Below are 25,019 nucleotides of genomic sequence, written 5' to 3'. Positions count from 1 at the left end.
AGAGTAGGTCAGAATTAAAAATGTCCAAGCAAGCTTAAGCCCCTCTACAAAGGCACCTTTCAATAGCCTTGCATTATCAGATCATAAACCATTCTTTCTGTATACCCTTACCTCATTTATTGGAATGAATAGATGGTGCCAAATAATTCACTATTATTTTCTCCCCATTTCAACATGTGAGCGAGCTTGTATTTTGTTTATCTCTCTCTGCTCAAATGCTGGATAGACACTGTTGATAGCTTACAGACTTTTCTATGGTGTTCCTCGTGACAGCACTTAAGCACTTCACAAACAACCACTAATTTCTCTTGACTCTCTTGAGCTGTGCCTGTGGTATCATCTTTGCTAGCTGAAACTAAATTAAGCTGATGTGCAGGTTGCACAAGAAATCTGTTTTGTGATATTCAATTTGCATCAAATACCTGTATGGAGAACCATTGATAGAGATTCAAGTCCAAGTATGTATGTTTCTTTATCTGAAAGGATAGGAGCAGGGCAAAGAGCCAGGGAATTGGTGAACATATATCTTGTATGGCAATTCAGACACTGTATACAGATTTCCATTTCCATTCATCTCAGCTTTTAGATGGAAACAACGGATGTATGGCCAAAATGCTCACTAACTTTGGATACCTAAGATGGGGTACCATGGAGCTGATTTTTCATAGTAATTAGTAAGTTCAGACTGCCTATAATCCCCTGGAAGTAAGTTCCAAGAATACTACAAAAAGGAAAATAGGACAAATTATCCCAGTCACTTTGGTTTGGATGAATAGCTGGTATCCTTTTGCTCAACTTCTGACTAACGGTGAGTAGCTGCAATTCCTTTAACACCTGCAGTCTACTAAATGTTAAATTACAACTGTGAGATTTTAAAATTCCACAAATCAAATGGGAGGATTTAAATTTTGTTATAGAAAACGAGGAAAACAGAATTAATTGCAAGTTTGAAAAATTATTATTTAAATTATTCTAGTATGGCCATGGAATTTTATAGAAAAAGAGCAATATGTATTCTTCTGGGCAATACTCAATTTCCTAAATCCAGCAACTGCTCTGCAAGTGCTACATCATTCACTATATCAAATTCCTCTTCTACAGCAAATGAGGGATTGGCTGCCTCATATTTAGCATCTTCAAGACAAATGTTGACTTATTCCCAGATCTGAGAGAGACAGGATTTAATGAAAAAGAATGCTCTCATTAAATGACCCCCATTGAAAAGGGACTCACACAGAGGAGCTAAATTAGCATTATAGAAGCAATCCCAGATATGGTATTGCCCATCCCCTGTATATGAGTCACTGATGTTCTCTTAATGCAGACTTTCTTTTGCCTGAGTGTTTTAGAATCCTATATCACAAAGAAGCAAATACACTATTAAATTTATAGATTTTTTATTGTTTCTGGCTCATTCCACATCTCCAAGCAGTGAGCGTAAAGGAATAGAATTCAAATTCATAACTCATGTTAGCTACTCTGGCCAAGAGCAATTCAATATTTTAACATTATGGCTTGTTTCAGTTGGTCTCAGCTGCTTTCCTACTTGAATATATCTCAGAAAATGCTATACAGGAGTGTGACTGTTTTATTACTGGACTATATCAGACATTTATTAAATTTTTTATTTTTTTTATCTTTGGCTTCATAATTCTTTTATGCAACATACTTGCATGTTTCAGAATTTCAAACTTACAACAAGTAAAGATAGAATGTGGATAATCTTTTATCAATACTAGTACTGACTAGTCCATTTTGACATGTAATCTCCCCATCTGTTTTTCTAGGTTTCTAACATAATGTTTGTATGTATGTCTGCATTACCTTTTATTTTTGTTCTTTATCTCCTTAAAAAGACAATGTAAACCACAAAATTTTTATCAGTCTTACTTTAAAAATTACTTGCAATTATACATCATGCTAGTTCCATGTGTGTTGACTGCTTTACAAAAAAAATTTGCTTTGAGGCAATTCCCAGAATTTGTACAGAAGAGCAAACCCCAGGAATTGTACCAAAGAAAGAAAAACCCTAGGAATTATTTGTTTTACTTCCTTTTTCATAGTTAGGGTTAACTGCGATTCCAATAAAAAGATAATCAGCTAATAATGAGCAGCTGAACATGTTTTTTTTGTTCTCTGATGTGGTGATATTAGGTTGGAACTCCTGGGTTACATGGAAAATTACCTGGAACTTCTGGTTATGTGTGAGGAGCTGCCTGTAGCTGTTAGGCCATGAGCAGTTCAAACCTCCTGCCTTCTCTGCTCTTATGTTTGATACAATGCACTGTGGCTATTGCTAAGGCTCTCTACATCTCAGTTTCCACATATGCCAAACCAGAAACAACTGTACTTTAACAACTAACAGGTTGTTAAAGAGTATTCACTTGTGACCTTCCCTTCTGTATCACAGTTAAAAGTTATTCTTGTCATTGTCCTCTGTGACTTACTCCAAGTGATGGAGGAACCTCGGCATTCCCAGTTCTTACTGGCTTGATTTGGAGGGATAAGAGCTGTTATCTCCTTCAGGAACTTTGAGGCTGTTTCTATTTTTGCTTTGGAATAGGAAATGAAACATTTTTAAATTAGCAGCTTTGGATAAAATGTATCCTACTAGTTTAAAGACACTGTTGTGGGGTTGGACTGTTAATGTTGATTTTCAGTAATTCCTGCTATACGGGGGAAATTTCAGGAGTGCAAAGGAAAGTTCACACGCCAATATTTAAACAGAATAAAAGAAATGAGCCAGGAAATTATAGACTTGTCAGTGTCATATAATTCCTTGGAAAAAGTAATGGAACAGATAACACGAAACTGAATTAATAACGAATTAAAAGTGAGTATCAGAATTAATGTGAGTTAATTTGTATTTATGGAAAATAATCCTACCAAACCAGTTTCACTTTATACATTCTGTAATGTAGGTTGGGATAAAAGCTGAAGGAAAGGTGATTTTGAGGTTCACCAAAGCTGCAGACTTGACAAAGTAGTTACACCACTACAAATCAATCTCTTTTGTTTGGCAAATTTAAAAGTGACTAGGGTTTTTCATCATGTTGCAAAGCTACTTAAATGAGCCCTATTAGCAAGCTCTGTGCATAATAATTGGCTAGGGATTTTGTCCTTCTTTTGACAACAGAAAAAGATATTTTTCTTGGCAGTAAGAGATAAATGTGTTTAGGCTGAGAATTCCCTGTGTGCCGCTACATATGCAATGGGTCTTTGGTGTGAGGGTGGTGAAGCACTGGAACAGGCTGCCCAGAGAAATTGTGGATGCTCCATTGTAGGCCAGCTTGGGTGGGCCACTTGATCTAGTGAAAAGTGTCCCTGCTCATGGCAGAGGGTCTGAAATGAAGCGATCTTTAAAGGTTCCCACCGACCAAACCATTCCATGATTCTGTAATTGTGAAGTTCTAGGCTGCAAGTGGGACTTTCTATAGCAGAGTCCCACCAGAGCTAGGCGTGGCCAAGTTTGGAACTTTGAAGAGGGGCTGTTGCTGAGCAACCTCACAGCCTTTCTGTAAACATTCCATTACAGTTGGCACATAGGGTCCCTCTCTTTAACTCTGCCTGCATGGGTATGTCCTGTCATTAATGTTAAAGTCCTGACTTAGATAAAATGTGGGCCTTTGTACTTTGCAGCCAAGCTCTTGAATGTGAGGGTTTTTTTGGCAGCAAGTTCTTGTGGTTGTTTAAGACTTCCAGGTCAGAGTATGTCCAGAAGGGTGTATTTGGCAGATGTTTCATGTGGAAAGAATTTGGGCACAACTAATGTTTAAATTGCCTACTGGTGTCCTCATTTTTGGATTTCCTGTTGCAGAGAGATCATTACACCTGAGCCTCTGTTATGTGTGGGCAGGTTCTTGTGCTCCAAAACAACCACTTTATGTTGTGACTTTCGGTAGATTAAAAGTTGCCTCTAAGTCCATTTTCTTGACATCAAAAGCACCTTCATGTTTAATTAAATTTTCTTTCATGCTTAAAATTAATTTTCTAATGCCAGGTCAAATTAAGACACGGTGGAAAGTTGGATACAAAGTGGTGTGGGTGTGTGTGTAACTTAATTCTCTTTGTGAAGCCCACACTGACATGTTTTCTGAAAGGTTTGCAAAGTGTAACAATGAGATACTTTTTCTACCATATATAGTCATAGAAAATCAGTGTAAAACCTTAATTCCAGTTACAAGAAGAAATCTTAAGAGTTGAAGCTGATGGTCCTTGTCCAACACACTCTGGGTCTGTTGTCTGAGGAAGGCTGTGAACTAAAAATGGCTTAATGCTATCATGCAGAGCAACCTAAGTATGATGACAAACTTCCATAATTTCTTTCTGTTATCTTAATATGATCTTCACAATTCTTTTTTTTTTTTTATTGCTAAATTAGATTTTTTTATTGTGTTTTGCAAGAGGGGAAAATAAACCTGAAAACAGTGTAAGTTTGCAAATGCTTAAATTGTTCCTAAATCTCTCTGTAAGAAAGTAAACTTTTGTACATTTTTTAAGTAGTGTTGGAAAACTTTTCTAGAGGTCAGTGACATTCTTTGTGCACACTGTATTGAAATGGCATACTGGTTATGTGTGCTGGTTTCACTGAGTTGTTTTTTGTACCTATCTTTGCTCGTACGTATCAGCTTTGTATCTTAGCACTTCAGAAGTAGTCCTGGAAAATAGTGGATGATGGGGAGAAGATTAGTAGGGTATTTCACATAGAGGAATTATTTAGTTGTATTTTTAATTTAGCTCAACAAACTTCTTCCAAAGCACAGTTCAGTCTAGAGAACTGTTTATTTTTCCTCTCCAATTATAATAGCTCACAGTCATACCTACACTTTAAGGGTGGAGGAAATATCTGCTTCAGAAGAAACAAAAATAGCAGTGAAATTCTGCAATACATGCTGTAAACTATGCTTTCTGAATTTCCTTATGACTTTTGAATGGACTCTGCTTATTTCAGAGCTTGAGTTTTCACTTCAAATCTTACTAAAAACTGATGCTTGCTTTATCTGTGTTCTTCTTTTTTTTTGCCAGCCTCACCTGTGAGCTCAAGTAGTCCTCTGTTTTGAGGAACTCATGTTGAAATGATATTCAGAAGCCATATTCCCTCTTAGTTTTCCTTTATTAAGTTAGTCTGCTGTCCATTTGAAATGACAGGTGCTTTGATTTTTGAACATCTTCATAGCCTGCTTTGATATTTTTTTGGTTTGTTTTTTTCTTTTTTTTTTTAGATTTGAATTCCTTTTCTTTGGTCTGTTTGTTTTTTAACGAAACCAGAATTTTCCATAGTACTTTGTTTATCATCTCCCAAATGCCAGGATGATTTTTTTTGTCTGCTAAGAGTTGCTTTGTCCTGGGTTCTGCTATACTTAGATTATTTACCTGGGATTAATTGATGCACTCTTTTTTGCATCTGGTGAAGTGCTTAACTACTACATATACTAAACCCTATCTTAGAGATGTTTGTTATCAATCCTGGGTACTCGAGAGATGCTTCCATTCTCTTCTGCTGTGCCTAATTTAATCTTTTATGTATATGGAGTGCCTTGATGATGTTACTATATAAGTACCAAATATGCCCACAGGTTTTTGCACGTTTCTGACTCATCTTTCTTGTTTCTCTTAATTAGGAAAGCCTCAATATGGGAAGAAATAACAACAAAAATCCTGATGATCCAGGTAGCATTGTAGGCTATTTCTGCTTTAAATTTTCTTGACTACACTCTAGCCAAAAGCCTTGTCTTTAACAATTGAGATGGGCTGAATGACTTGTTTTTTATCTATTAAAGAATTTGTGTTGCTATTGCCATTACAAGCTGTAAGCTCTAGGGCTGTAATGCAGTGAGCTCAGAACAGGTATTCAGAGGGAAAAAAAAAAAAAAAATCCATGTTTTTCCAAAATGCTTACAAGACAGAAAGTTGTGGACAGGCGGGAATATGACATCTAGGGTGTTTGAATACATCACATTTGCAACAGTACTTGCACAACTTAACATTGTGTCGATGTGCAGCGTCTACAGCAGAAGGAAATGAAAGAAAAGAAGTCAATGGTCCACGTCGCTCCCTCCGGCAGAGGAAAGCTATTGAGCGCTATGAATCTCCCCTGGAAAGTAGGTGTGCTGGGCTGGACACCTGTGCTCACCAAGTGCTCTGTCACTCCTGCTTCTCAGCTGAACTGGGGAGAGAAAATAAGATGGAAGATAACTTGTAGGTTAAGGCAGTTTACTAAAGCAAAAGAAAAAGGTTATGCACAAAAAAAATTAAAAAAAAAGGTTTTGTTTTCTACTTCCCATCAGCAAGTGATGTCTGACCACTTCACAGGAAGCAGGGCTTCAGCATGTGTAGTGATTGCTCCAGAATGCAAGCATTTTAAATAACAAATGCTCCACCTTCCTCCTACTTTTCTTAACTTTTCTAAGCTGATGTCATACGGTATGGAAAACCCCTTTGGTTAATTTGGGTCAGCTGTGTCCCCTCCCAGGATCTTCCCAGCCTACTGATGGGGAGTGGAATGTTGTGGAGACAGCGCTGATGCTGTGCCAGCACTGCTCAGCAATAGCCAAAGCACTGGTGTGTTATCAACACCTTTCCAGCCAGCAATGAAAAGCACATCCTTGAGGGCTGCTGTGGGGAAAATTAACTCTATCCCAGCCAGAACAAATACAGTATGTTATACAATACTAAATAGTATATAGTTTCTCTTGAGAGCTAATTTCATTCATGGAAGTGGGGGGGTTGTTGGTATAGGGGTTTTTTTAAATGAAAATACATGTAAACAACTTCTCTTTATATTTTTTACTTCATTTGGCCATTAAATTTTGTTGAATGCATGTATCCTGTGCACATTCTATTTTTTTTTTCTTTCCATTTGGCATCCTTATTGTTGCTTTTCATTTAAAAATCATCTACATACCCTTAAAAAAATAACAATTAAAGAGAATTAATAATCTTACTCTTGTGGTTTTCATTTTTTCTTAAAAATCACGTGTGTGTCTTTTTACTTCTATTATGCACTGATTAAACCACCCAACATCCCCTCCTTGAAACTTTCCCTGAACTTAGAGATGGATAATACCTGTCCTGTTTTCTGCCCTTGACTGGTTTCTCTCAAACTTGTTTGTACCAAATTCTAAATTCTTTGCTTTCAACAGATCTAAGGAAACGTAAGCTAACATCCAAATGTACTTCACCTGTCAAAAAGAGAAAATCAGGCAAAAAACCTAAAAGGTTGGTGTATGGTTTATGATAATTCTCCTTTATAAGAGTGCTGTTGTTCTTATGACTGAATAATGCTTTTAAGGTTTTTTGACTGGTGGTAATTAGAGATTAATATAATTGCAAATTACTACTGTGGTAGTCTGAGTGTATAAGGAAAACAAACACTGCAGGGGAGGCCATCCTTTTTACTAGCCATTAGATTTTATTTAAAAGTGCTGTATTTTTGGTCACTGATAAGGTGATGATGAGGGTTGTGGCTGAGATTGTGTAACTGAAATTAATTTTTCTGGAATGGAAGCCATAATGTCCCTCTGAAAATCTTAGACTTGAAGGGTGTACAAATTAAGATTTAATCTTGAAGGGTACAATTTATTAAAACTGAAGTCAACTTACAGGGAGAGCCTGTGTAGAAGTTTCAATGGATTTTTTTATTCAATCGCTCAAGAGAGTTCATGTTTCTTTATGAAACTATCCTTAAACAAGAAAAACTCCTAATGAAATTCAAAATTATAAATTGCAATAGTCATATTTGTAATTGCTAAGAGTTGTTAAAATAATTAACTCAGTTTAAAGTTCTTTACTTACTCATGGCCATTAAATGTAAAACAGTTGGAATGAATAGCTATTTAGGAAACTTATGCCCATTTGTAAGGTCTTTAGGATTCACTTGCTATCATTAGAAAATCAAAAATCATCTAACTGCATCATAAATTAGAAAGCACTTTTTTCTTTCTCCTTAATTCAAATTAGGTCTCCTGCGGCCAACTCTCAGAAAGATAATACAAAGGGAGTTCCAAATGATCACACGAAAACTGAAGCAACTCGGAAAAGCAACTTAAATGAAGTTCATAAGGAGACCATGAAAACTGGAGCATGTCTGGCTGGTGTGGAGCAAATGCAAATAGATGGTTCAGTAAGTAATTTCGCTTCTCCATGTCAGTGAGACATTTGCAGTATTTATGAAAATTTCCATCTACAGCTCCCTTGACTTACAGTTTTCTCTCAAGCAGTTTAGAAATTGCCACTAACATTTTCTTTGTTCTGACATCTAATTTGTGATGGAACCTTATAGAGGTTGCAGCTTTCTTTAATATGTGTTTTATTGACTTCATCTTTAGGCACAATTTCATGGTGTGGGTGGTCTGTCTGACCACATTTCAGCTTTAAAAGAGATGGTCATTTTGCCGTTGCTTTATCCTGATGTCTTTGAGATACTGAAATTTAAACCTCCAAGGTAAGAGACACCATTAAAAACTATAAGTTCTTAACTCAGTTACTTTCAGGAGAATATTTAACTGATGTATCAACGAGTTTCGATGCTTCAAAATTTTCAGCAGTGTTCATGACTCTTTTTAGCACTAATGAAAAGCAATTAAAAAAATGATAGAATACAGCATATATGTATGTTCAGAGATTTACTGTGTGGCAAGACTATTCTTTAAAAGGGTCTTGCCTTTAAAAGGTGGGATTGTAGATTTTTTTCTTTGTAGTCCTGCGTGCAAGTGGACTTGGTTAGTTTGTGAGCAGGAAGGAAATATCTGCTGCAAGTTAACTGTGGTTTGTTCTGTGGAAGTCCAGTTCTGTCTTACACCAACCCTTTTTTTTCCCCAAGTATTTTCAGGTATTAGTTTTACAATTGATGGGACTTGCAACTAGAACTTTTCAGGGTTTTTTGTGTTTAAAATAAGAATCTGTCCCTTACACAGCTAAGCAAGTTCTGTGTTATGATGAGATTATTAGAAATTCATTAGCTTTATATATCCTTGGTCATGGTATATTGAAATAGGACTTTAAATTAATTGCTCCCACTGAATTTAAAAGTATTACAAACATTGAAAAGAAAATCTGTGTTTTGCTACTTTATTCGTTGAAATTATTTTTGAAGCAGCAGTGCATTGGCTCTTATAGTTGATGGAAATACAGAAATACAGAATACCATCCCCTTTTTAGACTACTTCCTCTTCCTTAATCATCAGCAAAGGGAGACCAAATCCAGTAACTTAAAGCTTTTTAAGGGATAATTAAATGCTTTACTCTCAAATCTTGACTTTTGTGAAAACAGGAATGAATATGCAGTTTATCCCTGAGAAATGAACTGATGATTCCTAAGTTAGCCCAGTCTCAGATTCTGCATTGGAAGTTTGCTCTTGTTTTGCTCCACTCTACTCTACTGTAACAGTTTCTGTTGGCTTGTCAGGTGTGGGATGCTACTATCTTTTCTCAAGATTTTGTACATCTGCATTATTCTCTTTATTCATTTTGTTTGCTGCCTTGCAGAACTGTGATGGAACACTTTTGACTTTTCTCACACTTCAGTTGTCACTGTGTTATCCATGAAGTGTTCAGCTTAGGAGACCAGAGTTGCGTGTTTTAGGGATGGGGGTTGTAACAGATACTTTTCCATTACGCTTTTTCTTATGTGAATTCTTTTAAAATTTCTTTCTTTTAAATTGTAGAGGCTGTTTATTCTATGGTCCACCTGGGACTGGAAAGACCCTGGTTGCTCGTGCACTTGCCAATGAATGTAGCATTGGTGACAGGAAGGTAACCTTTTTTATGAGAAGTGCAGCTGACTGCATGAGTAAATGGGTAGGAGAATCTGAACGACAGCTTCGTTTAGTATTTGAGCAGGTAAGGTTGGAACATGCCATGTGTTCTGTTGGACCAATAAACTAACTTTTTGTGATCAAGAAGAACTCACTCTCTTTCTTGCTTTATAACCTCGTTCCACTGAAATGGGATTATTAGTGTTCCATTTTTCAATGGAGTCTCTTGAGATGTCTTCAAAAGATCAGGGAAGCAAACAAGAAAATCATCACTCTCAAAAGACCCTCTACCACACACAGTCACAAAAAAGGTCTCAAGAAGCAGGAGATGGTAGCTTTAGGTGAGAGGGAAACAGATGCAGGGTAAAAACATGTTCATTCAAATTAGCAATGGAAGGTCGCTTCCAGAAACTTTGAGTCCTGTCAGTTCTCATGGTTGCCAAATAGCAGTAAAAACTACTGGTATGATTTGTTTCCCAGTGTCAGTGGGTTGACAGGCTGCTCTTTTCTGTTGACAGGCTGCTGTTTCACATTAGGTTAATGAGCAGAGATCGCTGATGCTAGTCTGAAAATTCTAGTTCAAATGCCTTTCCAACCACAATGTCTTTCATACATTTTCTCTTTCAAGTAGCACTGTTTTCCTGCTGTCAGTGTTCCTGTGTTTTCTTTGTAGGCCTACCAAATGCGGCCTTCAATTATTTTCTTTGATGAGATCGATGCCCTTGCTCCTGTACGGTCCAACAAACAAGACCAGGTTCATAGGTAGGACATGTTTCATATCTACTTAGCAGGTGTTTGATCTTTGTGAAGAGAAGACCACAACCTATTTATCTTGATGCGACACCTTCATTTAACCTGAAAACTGGTATTTCAGTGCTAGTGAATTTCAGATTATTTTCAAACAATAATTGGAAACAATTCACTAAGCTTGATATCAGTTCAAGGTCTGTGTTACCTTATCTGCATTTTGCTGTTTCTTAAAACAATTATTTTGCTGATCAGTATCTTGTCAATAAAAACTTGTCCTTTCTGAAGGATCAGTGGAGAAGGTTATATGGGACTGAAGAAAATTTGCTAAACCAGTGAATGAAAATTATATTTTTCTGTTAGCTCTGTTGTGGGGACACTTCTGACACTGATGGATGGCTTAGCCAGCAGAGGAGAGGTTGTGGTAATAGGAGCCACCAACAGATTGGATTCTATAGATCCTGCTTTACGGAGACCTGGACGCTTTGAAAGAGAATTCCGCTTCAGCTTGCCAAACAAAGAGGTCAGAACTTCAAATCAACCTTATGTGGCAAAGCCCATCTCTATAACAAACCCCTGTAACAAGGGAGCATCACAGAGCAGTGCAAGTCTCCATCTGCAGTGTACAGCTTGGGCACAAGAGGGATATCTGGAGACATTCCATTGTACTGTGAAGAGCAAACCTGATACTGAATATATTTAGGAATAAGATGATGTCAACAAGTAGTTGCTTCTCTCTTGGGCAAAGATATGAAGTACACTGCACAGGTGCAGCACTTCAATGGCAAGCTGATGAAATGGCAGCTAAGAATTGAAGAAATTTGTTTTATAGCAACCAAAAAATTTTGGGATGGGGACAGTTGGGAGAGAGATAGTGTGCAAAACTGTAACCCTGCTTTTGTATTTTTTCTCTGGCTATCACTGATATTTCTTGGCACTTTTTGGAGCAAAGATAAAAGGTTTATTGGATTGAAGTCTAGTAAAAGTGCATGAAACAGTGCATTTATCACAAACACTTGTATCCAGTACTTATCTGCTCTCAGAAACAAGAGACAAGGTGCCATGAAACAGATCTAATATACAATTTCCTGATATGGAAGAATTCTAGAAGTGTTCCATAATTAATCTATGTACCAGGAGATATTTCACTGAAATTCTTGCTAGGATCAGAGGTGAAAATGGGTGATGTTTGACATTTTCTGGGTGACAGTAGTTTGAGTCATAATTTTTATTCTTGGTAGCAACTGTAGCATTTTTAGATGGACTAGGACTGTTTTCTTTGAATGAACTGGCAGAAAAGCAAATTTGATGAACTACTGAAACCGTCACTGTAAATTTTGCTAAATTTGAGAGAATTTTCTTTGATGCAAAATGTTCATTTGCAGATGAGGCTTTTACTACAATTTGTTCTTCAAAATCCTTAGGTCATGCTCTCTTAAAACTTACTCTTTATGGAAGATAACACCTTCCTTTTATTTCACTGCATCCCTCCCAATAGTTTGATGTAAGAATTTAAGAATGATTAAATTTCCTGCTTGAAGAAGCAGTGAATGTATTAATAACTGACTACTAAACTACTTAGAAGTTAAGCAGACAAGAAAAATATCTGAACTAGTGTGAAAGGTTTGGGGGTTCTATGTTGTGGTTGTTTTCTTGAGAAAAAACTTCAGGCAACTAAAATGCAACCATGTTTCTAGGCAAGATTAGAAATTTTAAAAATTCACACACGAGACTGGACCCTGAAGCCATCAGACAACTTACTTGAAGACCTGGCTGAAAAATGTGTTGGTGAGTTTGAAAACAGTTTGAGTCCTTTTCCCCTGGTCAGTGTTCAACCACTCTGCCCCCAGCCTGTAGCACTACATGGGGCTGTGACTGAAGTGAAGGAGCCGGAGCTTTTGTTGAGCTTTGTTGAACCTCATACCCATTGATCCAGCCTGTCCAGATCCCCCTGCAGAGCCTTCCTGCTCTCAGCAGATCAACACTCCCTCCCAATGTTGTGTTGTCCACAATCTTACTGAGGGTGTACTCAATCTCCTCATCCACGTCATTGATAAAGATGTTAAAAAGGACTGGACTCAGTTCTGAGCTTTGGGAAACCCCACTAGTGAGCCCTCTGCCAACTGGATGCAGCATCACTCACTAACACTCTTGACCTGGCCATCCAGACAGCTTTTAAGCTATATAACACATATATATGTTGAGGTAACATTTGGTTCTTATTTTGTTTGTCAGGATTCTGTGGAGCTGACATTAAAGCCTTATGTGTTGAAGCTGGGCTCTGTGCTTTGCGCCGCCGCTATCCACAGATACATAAGAGTGATAAAAGACTGAAGATAGATGCCAGATCAATTAAAGTAACAGCAAAGGATTTTGCCATGGCCATGCAGAAGATTGTTCCAGCATCACAGAGATCTGGGGTTTCACCTGGGAGAGCATTACCACCTATTTCAAAGCCACTATTGGAAAACACCCTGGAAAGAATTTTACTAGCCTTGCAGAGAGCATTTCCCCATGCAAAGCTTGCACTGAAAACAAACCAAGGTATTACAATAGAATCTAATTGTTTAAAATCCTGCCAAAGCAGAAGCTTCTGATTCGTGCAACCAACATATACAAACTTCTCAGCCATAATGACAGTGAAATTTTATACTTTTCATGTGCAAAGTGGCACGACATGCAGTGTAGAACTATGGGTTCTCTACTGGAGCCCCCTGTTACTGACAGTAGCTCACATTCCGTTAACCATTTCAGAGACAGATCTAAGGTTTCACATATGAGGTATTTCTTTCCAAACTCTAGATTCATGGAATGATTTGCATTGGAAGGGACCATAAAGGTGGTCTAGTTCGAAACCCACTGTCTTGGATAAGAACATCTTCCACTAGACAGATTGCTCAGAGCTCCATCCAGCCTGGCTTTGAGCACTTCCAAGAACTGGACATCTCCGACTTCTCTGGGCAACCTGTTTCAATGCCTCACCACTCTCACAGTAAAGACTTTTTTCCTAATATCCAGTCTAAGCTTTCTCTCAGTTTTTTCCCATTTCCCCTTGTTTCTCTCAGTTTCTTCCCATTTCCCCTTGTCCTCCCACTGCATGCTTTTGTAAGGTGTCACTCCCCATATTTCCTGTAGGTTTTCTTCAAGTACTGGAAAACCTTAAGTAGGTCACCCTGAAGCCTCATCTTTTCCAGGCTAAACAAACCAAATATTTCCAGCCTTTCCTTATAGGAGAGGTGTTCCACCCCTCTCATCATCTTGGTGACCCTCCTATGGACTTGCTCCAACAGGTCAATGTCCTTTCTGTGCTGGGGCCCCAGAGCTGATGCAGCGCTGCAGGTGGGGTCTGAGCAGAGCAGAGCAGGGCAGAGCAGAGAGGCAGGATCCCCTCCCTGGGCCTGATGCCCATGCTGCTTTGGGTGGAGCCATGGTCACATTTGGCTTTCTGGGCTGTGAGTGTACATTGCTGGCTCATGTCCAGCCTCTCAGCCATTGGCAACCGTAAGTCATTCTTGGCAGGGCTGCTCTTCATCTGTCCATCCCCAGCTTGAGTTGATACTGGGGGTTGCCCTGACCCAGATGCAGCACCTTGCACTTGGACCTGTTGAACCTCATGAGATTTCCATTGTCCCAGTTCTTGAGTTTGTCCAGCTCACCCTCTGGACGTCATCCCATCCTTCATGTGTGTCAACTGGACCGCTCAGCTTGGTGTCATCAGCAAATTTTACGAGGTTACACTCAATTCCTTCATCTATGTCATTAATGAAGATACTAAATAACACTAGTCCCATTAGGGACCGCTGGGTGACATCACCTGTCACTGATGTCAACTGGAACTCTGAGCAGTTAATTGCTTTCTTATCCATCTAACAGTCCATTCATCAGATCCATCTGTCTCCAGATTAAAGAGAAGGATACTGTGGGGGACCATGTCAAAAACTTTACGCAAATCCAGATAAATGATGTCTGTAACCCCTCCTTTATCCACTGATGTAGTCTGTAATTATTACTAATATAGTAAATAAATTCTTAAATGAGGGGAGAAGGGTTTTTCTGGTATCTAGGAACTACAAAAGTTGTTCCTGATCATTTTTATTCTAAGGAAAAAACCTCCCAAGTGTTTTTCAACAGAGAGTTAATACCTGATGCCAATCATAGGACATAGAACAGCTTTGTGTAGACTTGTGCAATCTCCTTAGATCTGCGGTAGGGTGTACTCTTCAGATAATAGCATTCAAATAACAAAATGCAAGAGAAATGATTTCCAGCACTGATTTCAAAGTATACTAAAGCAAAAGAGAGATATGGACTATTCAGTAAAGATAACAAATTTCTCTTGTCTTTAAATCCTATTTTAGGGGATGATGGGATAGACAGTGATGATGACTTGCCATCAATCTCTGAAAAGAAGCCTCACAGCAAAAGGGCAGGATTCCGCACTTTTAGCAGGTACATGTTTGTCCTCCTTATGGTGATGTTTTTGAGATGGCTACATCTGTAAAATGTTATGTAAATATGTGATGGGTACCTGTGGGGGTGATCAATACCTGCGCAAAATCAACTGTGAAGATACAAATGGGTACTAGATCTAACTGTTCTGACTGCACTGCTCTAGCTTGTCAAACTGGTTCAGAGATTATCAAAATATGTTAATCCACTGTATTCCTTCAAAGACTCAAGACCCAAAAAAATGCTCATTCTGTCCTTTTAACTTAAAAACCCTCTGGAGTTTCTACATGGATTTATGTAGCCGTCTTTTACCCTTCTACCTTCCAAGAAAGCTGAACAAGTAGGAAATTATATATCAGAAACAAAATCAAGAATTGGCTTGTTAAATCCCTCTGAGGAAAATTTAAATGATGTTTGCATTTTTTAGATTTACCCTACTATTTTTTTTGTTATCTTTTGACATTTTTATTGTGGAAATCATGTAGTCCAATAGTTTTAAAAATAGATTATTGTCAAATATTCTTCTCGCTTTCTATGGCTGTGCTGTCTAGAAAATATGACTTGCTGAGCTTGGTTAGGTCTTCAGGATCTTTGACTTCAGCAAGTGAAGGTACAATAGTAATGTGATGGGAAAATGCACAAACCTCTTCACAAATGTATTTCGTTTGTGTCAAGCAAGCTGACTAGGAAATTAATACACAAGTCAAAGATGAAACGCCCAGAATGACTGAATAAAATAAATACAAATCTTATGCATATTTAGTGTAGTGTTGTAATTTAAGCAATCCAGTCATGTTCTTCTTCAGATACTACTAATGTGTTTCAGTGCCCACACTGCTTTTTTTCCCCTAGAAATGTAGTTTTTCCCCTTCCCACCATCTCCAGGAACTGTGGCCAAATTTTAGCTGAATTTGACAGGTGTAGAGATCTCACTTAAAGCCAAGACAAGCTGAAAATGGTTGTGTATGGAGAGTGAAGAGACCCAGACTGATTTGTGCTATGAGAGCTGTTATTTTGCTCTGTATCAGGTTACTGACCAGCTGGTTTGTGTGTATTTGCCTCAACATTCCCCCTGTGGGACCTGAGAGCTGTTACTTAACCCAACCAAAGGAATAGCAGACATGCTGGGGACTGGCAGGATTTTTTAGCAGAATAGTGATACCAGCTTCTGAGAAAACAGACTGATAAATAGAGTGGTCTTGTTGATCACAGAACCATCAACCAGCTTATTATTTGGTAGAACATGGAGCATATTTACAAAAAAAAAAAAAAGTATGAGAAAAATATTTAACATCTGTGTGTCTCTTCATCACTCTTTTTTAAACTGGTATTCTTCTTATTGTTGTAGAAATCCTTCTTACCAGCCAACATCTTTCAGGCCACGGTTCTTATTAGTTGAGGAGTCAGGATGTGGGCAGGCTTTTGACTTGGCGCCTGCTGTATTACATGCCCTGGAAAAGTTTCCAGCTTATACACTAGATCTACCAACCTTGTTTGTTAGCACCACATCACAGGAAGAAACATGTTCACAGGTATATTTTTTCTTTTTTTTTTTTTTGGTTGATCTTGTAGGCTTCTTGAACTGTATGTAAACTAGTGAAATAAGCAAAACTCATTGTTAATGGAGTTGGCCTGGTTTGAATTTGCTGTTATGTTTTTGTCTGAAAATTAATTTTTCTTGTAGATGGAATGATACTGAATAAGGGCATTTGTACATAGCTGTGTTTCTTTTCTATTTGAAATGAAAGAAGGAGATTGGGAAGATGGGAAGTGCTGCTAATAAGCGCCACCTCTTTGTGGCGAGTAATCCTGCTGGTCTTGACGGGACGCAGAAAGTTGTTTTTGTTGCTTCTTAAATCTCTGTGCTCCCAGTAGCTGGCTTTGCATCAGCCTGATGGTGTCATGCACTTTTTGAATTCTCTTTTTTAATGTGTTTGTAGGACAGACAAAATTTTTGTGAAAATAAGTTTTTTGAATATACATACACAGTCTGTTCTGCTGCAGTGAAATGCAATGGAAGTGTTGCAATTCAAGGAATACTTAATTGTGTAAACTGATGTGTGTTCCTTAACTAGAAAAGCAAATATAAGCAGATTACTGCTGTTTTGAATTTCTACCTTTAGGTAGGAAATAAATTTCATTACTTGGTATCATTGTAATAAAATATTTTGATTTTTATTATCAACATTTTAGAGCTGTAAAAGACACATCATGTGACTGGATACTCATTTGCCAAGCAGGAGGAACAATACTCATTTTGTTATGTCATAGTTGCACCTGTGGCTGTATAAATACCCTGTCTACTGCATGAATATACCACAGGTTTCCTGTCTTGTGACAGGAATTCCCTGAATATTGCACTCTGAAATGGTGCATAGAGAAATTTGCCATGTGAATGGACTCTTGCCACTTCCCTCATGCAGTAGATTCGTGTCCTCTTCTGTTATTGAAATGCCATCTGTAGGCAGTGGTTTGTGGTCTTCCAAAGCACATCATCTGCTCTGATGGACACTTTGATAATGAGAGGAATGAGAGGCTCTGAGCAATTCAGCTCTTCAGGCAAGCTAAGGACTGGTCAGCTCTTGTAAAATGTGTTTGAAATTATGATTTGTGACCAAGGCTTCTTTTACTGTGTTTAGTCCTCATCTTTCCACATAGGTATTTGATCAGATTGTGCTCCAGTCTAACATGGGTATGGGCCCACACTGAACTGGAAATAGTGCAGTCACAGTTGTGTAGCGATCTCTCCAGGCTAACACATCTTGTTGAGGGGTTGGTCCTGATTTTTCAGGCACATCATCACATCATCTGAGTTTTGAGGCTCTTCGGGGGTTACGTTACCCCTAAGTAGTTTTGAAATCAGATTTGGTTCTGTTTCTGTTTGCATAGCAAAGTCTACGTCTGTGTCAAAAATGTTACCTTATTGTTAAGGTGTGGTTCATTTACTGGCTTATCTTGATGTCTTGGCTTTTTGTGCTCTTATTTCACAAGATAGTCTGACTGATATGTACTTAGTGGCCTGTTCTTCATGATGTAGTTTTCTTACCCAAGCTTTCATTTTACCAGTTGATACGAGAAGCTCAAAGAACAGCACCAAGTATCATTTATATCCCACAAATCCCATCGTGGTGGGAGGCTCTTGGACCTACACTGAAAATTGCTTTTATAGGACTGCTGAATAACATTCCATACTTTGCTCCAGTTTTGCTCCTTGCAACATCTGATGTGCCACATGAAGATCTCCCTGAAGAGGTATTTCTGTCAATACTTTTCTTTCTTTGTTACTCAGTTTCTTGTTAATTTACAACTCCTTGAAACATCAGAGTTCTGTACTGCTCTTAAGCAATTTAGGCTAATATTACTCAGGCACCAGAACCCTGTCTCTTAAAATTTGCTTAGACAAAACGATGCTGAAAGCATTTGTCTGAAGTGTTTTCTGAGTAAAGAGATTGACTTTGACCCAACTTTTTCTCCCTTCTCACACACTTGGGTTTACTAGACAGATATATAGATACACTTCAGACAACCAGTTCAGTAGCTTCAACATGGCTTGGTGTATACTTAGTGAAGGATACACAGTGCTTGAAAAATAGCTTGGAAAAGATTTTCTGAAAATATTTTTACTGAAAAAGTACTGTGGTCACACTGTTAGTGATTGAATGTAATTTTTATTTTAAATAATTTCACAAAAAATATCTTAATCTAGGTGGAAACTTGACAAATTAAAAAGCTAAGGACTAACTTCTTTTGAAGCAACTTGGAAATCAATTTTTAGTTGTATTTCTTAACAAAATTAATTAAGACCACATGCTGTGCTTTCTAGAGTGTGAGAGCGTTCATTAAAGGAAGGTGTTAAAATATTCATATGCTTCTCTGATTATTTTGTCTAAGTAACAGAAGTTTTTATAAAATTAGCAAGTGATTTCTAAAATAAAAAAAAACCAAAACCAACCCACATTACCAAAAATTTGGCATTTTTCTGCTGAGCCCTGCCTCTTCCCTCGATTGTTGTCATAAATAATCAAACTAAAGGACATTAAGCTGGGTAAATGTACAATAAGCAGTATTGGGATGGTGAATGTTGCCCCTTTCTGATTCTCCTATCATATTTTTTCATGGATCTTAAACTCTAGAAGGTAGATTGGAGAAGGTATTTTAGTCTGCAGTGCTATGAAAATCCAGCCTTTTATGGCCAATAAGTTAACTTCTAATAGCTTGTTTTATCTAGATGAATATTCAGCATAATTTGAAAATGCACTTGTTTGGAATAGAAAATAAAAAAAAAAAAGGGACCTTATACCTGAAGTCTCTTTTCTTCTCATGGTCTAGATAAAAACATTGTTTAATACTAATCGTGAAGAAGTTTTCAAAATTCCTCGGCCCACCTGTGCTGAAAGAAAAGGGTTTTATGAGAACTTGATTATGAATCAAGCTGCTGAACCTCCTGCATCAAAAAACAATGCAAGTAAGGATATTCTACATCTAAAACTTTGTTAGTGTAAGTTAAGAACTAATACAGTATTTGCTTCAGTGATAATTCTCGGTCAATCATTTTTCATGAAGTTGCATTTGAGTATCTTGAATTGAATAAAATTTTTCTGTTATTGCAGAGAGGTACCTTATTTCAGGTATAGGATACTTCATGGATACTCTGTTCCACATGAAGAGAAATCATGACCTAAATTTGTGTCATTCCAGATTCGCAGATAGACCGTCCTGGAAGATGTTCCCAGGTGGATGGGCAACCAAAAGTATGGGACAAGAAAGCAATCAAAATTAAAAAAAGAGGAGTATTTGTGGATTACTCTGAGCTCAGAGTAAGTCTAACTTAAATTTTGTTAATACTAAAGTAGAACATTTTCTTTATGATTGTAAATTAAGTCAATTGTTAACCAATGCCAATTCAAACAATTTATGAGAGGGATACATAGCTTGTGAAATAATTCAGCCTGTAAGGGACTATGAGAGTTGTTTCTGTAGCTGGTGTAAACTACTGATCTTTCTGTATTTTAGAAGATGGGGTTCTCTTCCTAATTTTTAATGTAAAGGGGTTTGCTAATTTTTAAAATAGAACAATGACAGTCTTCTAGCACTGTTAGTTATTAATGTATTTTTTTATGATGGATTGGTGCAGGATTGTTTTGTTTTTCTGTTTCAATGTTTTAATTTATTAGGGACCAGAAAAGGACTTTGCTTTTTAGCAGTTTTGGCTTTAAACCTGAAATTAGCAGGTTGTCCTAAAGCACATTCTACATAAAATAGTGATCCCTGCTTTTCCAAAATTCTTTCAAAATTCACTGTTAGAATTTTACATTCCCACAGTTACAGTGGTATGAGGTCCCCTACTCCCCTGTTGGAGAGTTGTTGTTATCCTAGGCTATAGCTGGGGAAAAGGTCAAAACTGGGTACCCCTAGCTGCAGGGGGTAAAAGAGGTTCCTTTGCTTGAACAGGAGAGGGCATAAAAGAGGGACCTGACTTTCAAGGAATATTGCTTGGACAAAAATTCAGGAAATTGCTAGTTGAAGTCCTGGAGTTTGGTCAAAGCAGAAGAGGCTGCTGTTTATCTGTCTGAGAAAGGGAGTATTATTTGCATGTTTCCTCTGTATGGGGAGAATATGACCAGAGTGGAATCTCCTCTGATGAAAGGGCTTGTCCACACCATTTCTATCATAATTTTAAGCTGTGACATAACTTGTAGAAGTGAAACTAGCTTTCTAAGGCTGGTGTCCTAAGGAAGCAAATTTTAGGGGGTTTTGTTGTTCACATCTGCCTGCATATGGAGAGAAACCACATAGGTTTTTCTAGTCAGAGTGCTAACAGCATGTGCTCCAAAGTTATTTCCAGCTGGAGAAATTGCATGGTAGGCTCCTTATAGATATTTCAGCTTATATATATATTTCAGCTGTGAGGAGAAAGCTACAATCATGAAACATGTCTTTTTAGAAAACTTGTTTCCTTAACGTGAGTGTCACTGTAACTTGATGCTTGTACCAGAGAACTTCTTTGGAACTTTCCTGAAGTCAATTAGCTGGATGAACCTCCAAAATATATCTGCTTGGTTTCATATGGGATAGGCTTTTTTTATTATTTGTTTGGGCTTGTTAAGTTGGTTTGATTGGTGGAAGTTTCTGTTTGTTTATTTGCTTGGTAATAGGCATAGAACTTGATGAAAGAATAGAAAAACATGCAGTCACCTATGAGGCAGCAATTTGAAGCAGTTTCATTGGGGATGTTCACCATGAACCTCTATCATGTGCCACGTGTTGTGTTTGCAGCAGCTGAAAGCACGCTGTGTGGGCTTTGTGCCTCTTACCTGCACTTTATACTATATATATATATATATATATACTTTTTATATTACTCCTGGATAGAAGGAGTTCAGGGCAATACTCCAATCTTGTGCTAACTGCTCTGAGAAGGGCTGAATTAATGGCAAGCAGCTGTGAGGCAGTAATATTTTCATTCAGTGTAGCTGTTTTCTTAAGCTGTATCTTCACAACCTCACACAACACAGAGTTACTGAACAGCAGTGGTTCGACTAGCTCGTTAGTGTTGCATTTCCACAGATTATCACATTCACATCTCCACAGCAGAAGGGACTGTGTGACAGACTGGTAATTTGCTACAGGCAGTCATTCTGCTTGTTCATCCACTCCTGAGCTGAAAGGTAGGAGCTAACTGGTGTTTGGCACAGTACACATCCAGCTAATGGCTAGAGGTGAGCACCTAAAGAGCTTGTGTTTCCAGCTGGCACAGCTGTATCTGGAAGACTTGTAGCCTGGCTTAGAAAGACATATTTTCCAGGGCTCTGTATTGCATTTTTAATGAAATACAGCCGTGGCTATTCGGTGGCAGCTATTCTATAATGAAATGGATTGTGTCATTCCCCACTGTTCTGGAGGCAGCTGGTTGGCAGTTATGATTGTTGATGTCATAGATTGATGAGTAAGAAAATATTGTCAGAACTTTAAACCTCACTTTTGTCAGAAGTGTGAGAAATTAACTTGCTTTCTCCAGTTAAATCTTGTGAGATATTTAATCAGCTCTCTGAAGTGTCCCTTTTATTTAACAATATACAAAAGTGGGACATACCATGTCCTAGTCTGAATCATAGTTTCCACTATTTTTTCTTCAGAAAGTGTTGGATGCTGTTGTCACAGCAACTGAGAACGTCAGTATATCGAGCATGGCCAAACTATATTCCGTTCTCAGCATGTGCATTTACCAACAGCGGGAAAATCCGGACAAAACCGAATTAGTGGAGGTAAATTTTTTTGTCTTATAGCACTTTCTGTCATGTGGTATTATGTGTGTGTGTGTACATTATGCATATGTATATACTCACAATTATTTATCACTCTTTACTGCTTAGTTGCTTGCGTTACAAAACTTTAATTTCAGGCTAGAAGACATCTACTCATATTGCAAACCCATTGTTGAATTTGGCATAATTGTTGGCAATTTCAGCAGAAAATGGCACCTACAGAGGCCTCTCAAACCAGTTAATCTATCTGTCACTAGTTCTTCTCCAGAACTTTTCCAGCGTGGAGGGCTGTGAAAGGGGAGTGCTTTTATCAGTCTGCCACTTCCTCTTTCTCCCCTTGCAGGCAGACACACATGGTAACACTCAGATAGCACTCATTCCATTCCTGAAAACAAATTAAATATGAAACATTCCAAGAATTTCTAGCTTTTCTGTAGGCTCACTAGACTTTCTTTATAACTTGGCATGGCTCAAGCATTTTTAATATGACATGTGGGGAGCTTTCTGTCTATGAAGTCTTGATGCTAATGAGTCAAACTCTAATCTCTTCCTCTGAGAGAGGATTTGTGAGTTTCTAGAACTCAGCAGAAATCTTCCACAGGCACCCATAGTCCCAGGCAGGCATTCTCAGTATTGAGTTGTTTTAGATAGATTGGATATGCAGTCTTCAGCTTCAAGATCTTTGAATCCATTTGTCTTTCAGATGTTTATGCATGAAATTACATAAAATTCTTAATGCTTCTAAGTCTGCCTTAAAAAAAAAAGAGGAAGACTCATCACTTTAGCCAAGGAGACCATTCCTGAAAAATGCACCCTTCTCCCATCTAGCAAAATAATGTGTTTTAGCATGAGGAGGGATTTGTTTGTGTTATATCAGGGCTTTGTGGGCTCTTGTGACCGGACTTGAATTTTTGTTCTTTTTCTATGTCTCCTTTTAGCTTTAGTTCCAACTTTCAGTAGTGGCTTTTCAGGAGCTGTCTTCTTTTTTATTGTTGAAAGCATTTTGACAGAGATCCATTGCTCCTTGAGATAGCTCTCTGCAGTTTCTCTGGCCTACTCTCTGTTTTGGGTGCCTAAGGACGTGTTTGAAGCTAGTGGGGCTAGAAAGACGTGATGGTGGCAGCACATGTATTGGCTAAATATTACTAACACTTGTATGTATGTGACGATTCTTGATTCTTTTGATTAAGAAGTTATCAAGGTTCTCAGGCTTGTATTCACACTGACTCCTAATTTTCTTTTCTTGTTTTTTTCTTATTAGGAAATGAAGAAAGAAATTGCAGCCCTCAGTTGGCTGTGATACTTGACTTCAGTATACTTGACATACTCTAATGTTTGTGTATGGCTCCACAATAGATAAGTTATATTTAGCATTTCTCACTATTTGTAGAAGCTATTGAAGAATAGATTAGAAGAAAGAAGTTAAGAAAGTAACTGCAACCAGACATAGCAGAGTGCTGAACCAGTGACACTTGGCAAAATGACCAATAAAAGAGGCACAAAACAAGGCAAACTTATTAAACTAGGTAATTCCAGTAGTAGATCATGCCCAAGGATCAAGAAAGGATCTGTCTGAAGAAGAAAAGGCAGCAGCTGAAGAAAAGTGGGCACCAGCTTGCAAGAAGATTGAGAATGTGGGCTAATTAGCATATGAAGCAAGATAATTATTCAACCAAAAGAAGATTTAATATTAATTAATAGGAAGACTATGTAGTTGGGAGCCAATCAGCATTAGTGTCTGTGAAGTTTTGATAGTCAGTATGCTGGCTTTGTGGATTTACCGCCTACCACCCTTTTCTGCACAGAACTGCGAATAAATCAAATACCTCTACTTTGTGTTGATCGGATCGCCTTTGGCATGCTGGGTGAAAGAACACCTTTTGGGATAACAGAGTTTTCTTTTCAAGAGAACAGCATGGAATCATTCTAAAGTGCATTGATTCTGATTCCTGCTGTTGTCTCAAACCTTCCAAACATTTTTTTTATCGCTGGGAGACACTGGAACTGCTCATATTTTTTTTCTTTATGTTTATTTCTTATGAAGAGAAGCTGAGAGGCCAGGAGTAGGACACAGTGCACCATGCCCACCTGGGAATCAAATCACAAAAACTACTGAAAAAAATATATTCAGAAAACAGGAAAATAACTTATTTCTCCATTTCTCCTTAGTGCCTTTTTGCAACAAGTAAGTTGCAGACTTTGGCATACTTTCCAACGGAAATTTCTGTTGAAGCCATTTCTGTTGATGCTTAGACCTTTCTGTTTTACAGCACCCTTTGACAACTCCAATTTTTTTCCCCTGAGTTGTCTAATAATTTCAATTTGAGTTCTTGAGCTCATTCTAAGCAAAAAAAGTATAAATATTATGGCATTGTTTTTAATTGACTTTCAGAAGTTGCTGAGAGAAAAACACAATATCTGCCAAAATGTGAGTTTTATCATTTCAGTTTTTTCTCATCTTCAGTTTATCCTTGTTGCAGTCAGTGGTTGGGCTAGTTCAGCAGAATTGCTGCAGGAAGTATATGCATAATATCAAAAAGTCACCCAAATGTGAAAACATTCAGGACATTGAATTATGGTCTTCAGCTTTGTCTCAGCAAAGAATTTCACAAATTTTCTGTCAGAAATGGTATCTCCTCTGTGTTTTCATTATCTTGCTTATCTTATACTTGCTCCTTGATGAAGTTAGTTGTTCCACTAATAGACAAGCCTTAGTATGTGTTCTGATGTATAAAAATGCATTACTAAAAGTATTTCCTCTCTGAATTTGTCTCCCTTCACTGGATTGATTCTGCCTTTTTCT

General features: G+C 37.8%; 1 protein-coding gene across 1 annotated transcript; it reads left to right on the top strand.

Moving 5' to 3' along the window:
• The first annotated feature begins 638 nt into the window (after positions 1–638).
• On the top strand, positions 639–24,394 carry LOC107200585 (ATPase family AAA domain-containing protein 2-like). The gene is given in 19 exon segments (XM_033519453.1): positions 639–643; positions 2,941–2,975; positions 2,978–3,031; positions 5,940–6,101; positions 7,143–7,218; positions 7,960–8,122; positions 8,328–8,443; positions 9,666–9,840; positions 10,429–10,517; positions 10,866–11,025; positions 12,200–12,290; positions 12,738–13,046; positions 14,861–14,951; positions 16,300–16,483; positions 18,018–18,203; positions 19,281–19,416; positions 19,650–19,768; positions 22,088–22,216; positions 23,478–24,394. Coding segments are annotated over 19 exon segments (2,319 nt in total). The 3' UTR covers positions 23,517–24,394.
• Positions 24,395–25,019: the final 625 nt, after the last annotated feature.

This window comes from Parus major, chromosome 2 (genome assembly GCF_001522545.3).
Source record: "Parus major isolate Abel chromosome 2, Parus_major1.1, whole genome shotgun sequence".
NCBI classification, from domain to species: Eukaryota; Metazoa; Chordata; class Aves; order Passeriformes; family Paridae; genus Parus; species Parus major.
The sequence above is the reverse complement of the archived record's forward strand: the minus strand, read 5'-3'. Positions and strand labels throughout refer to the sequence as shown.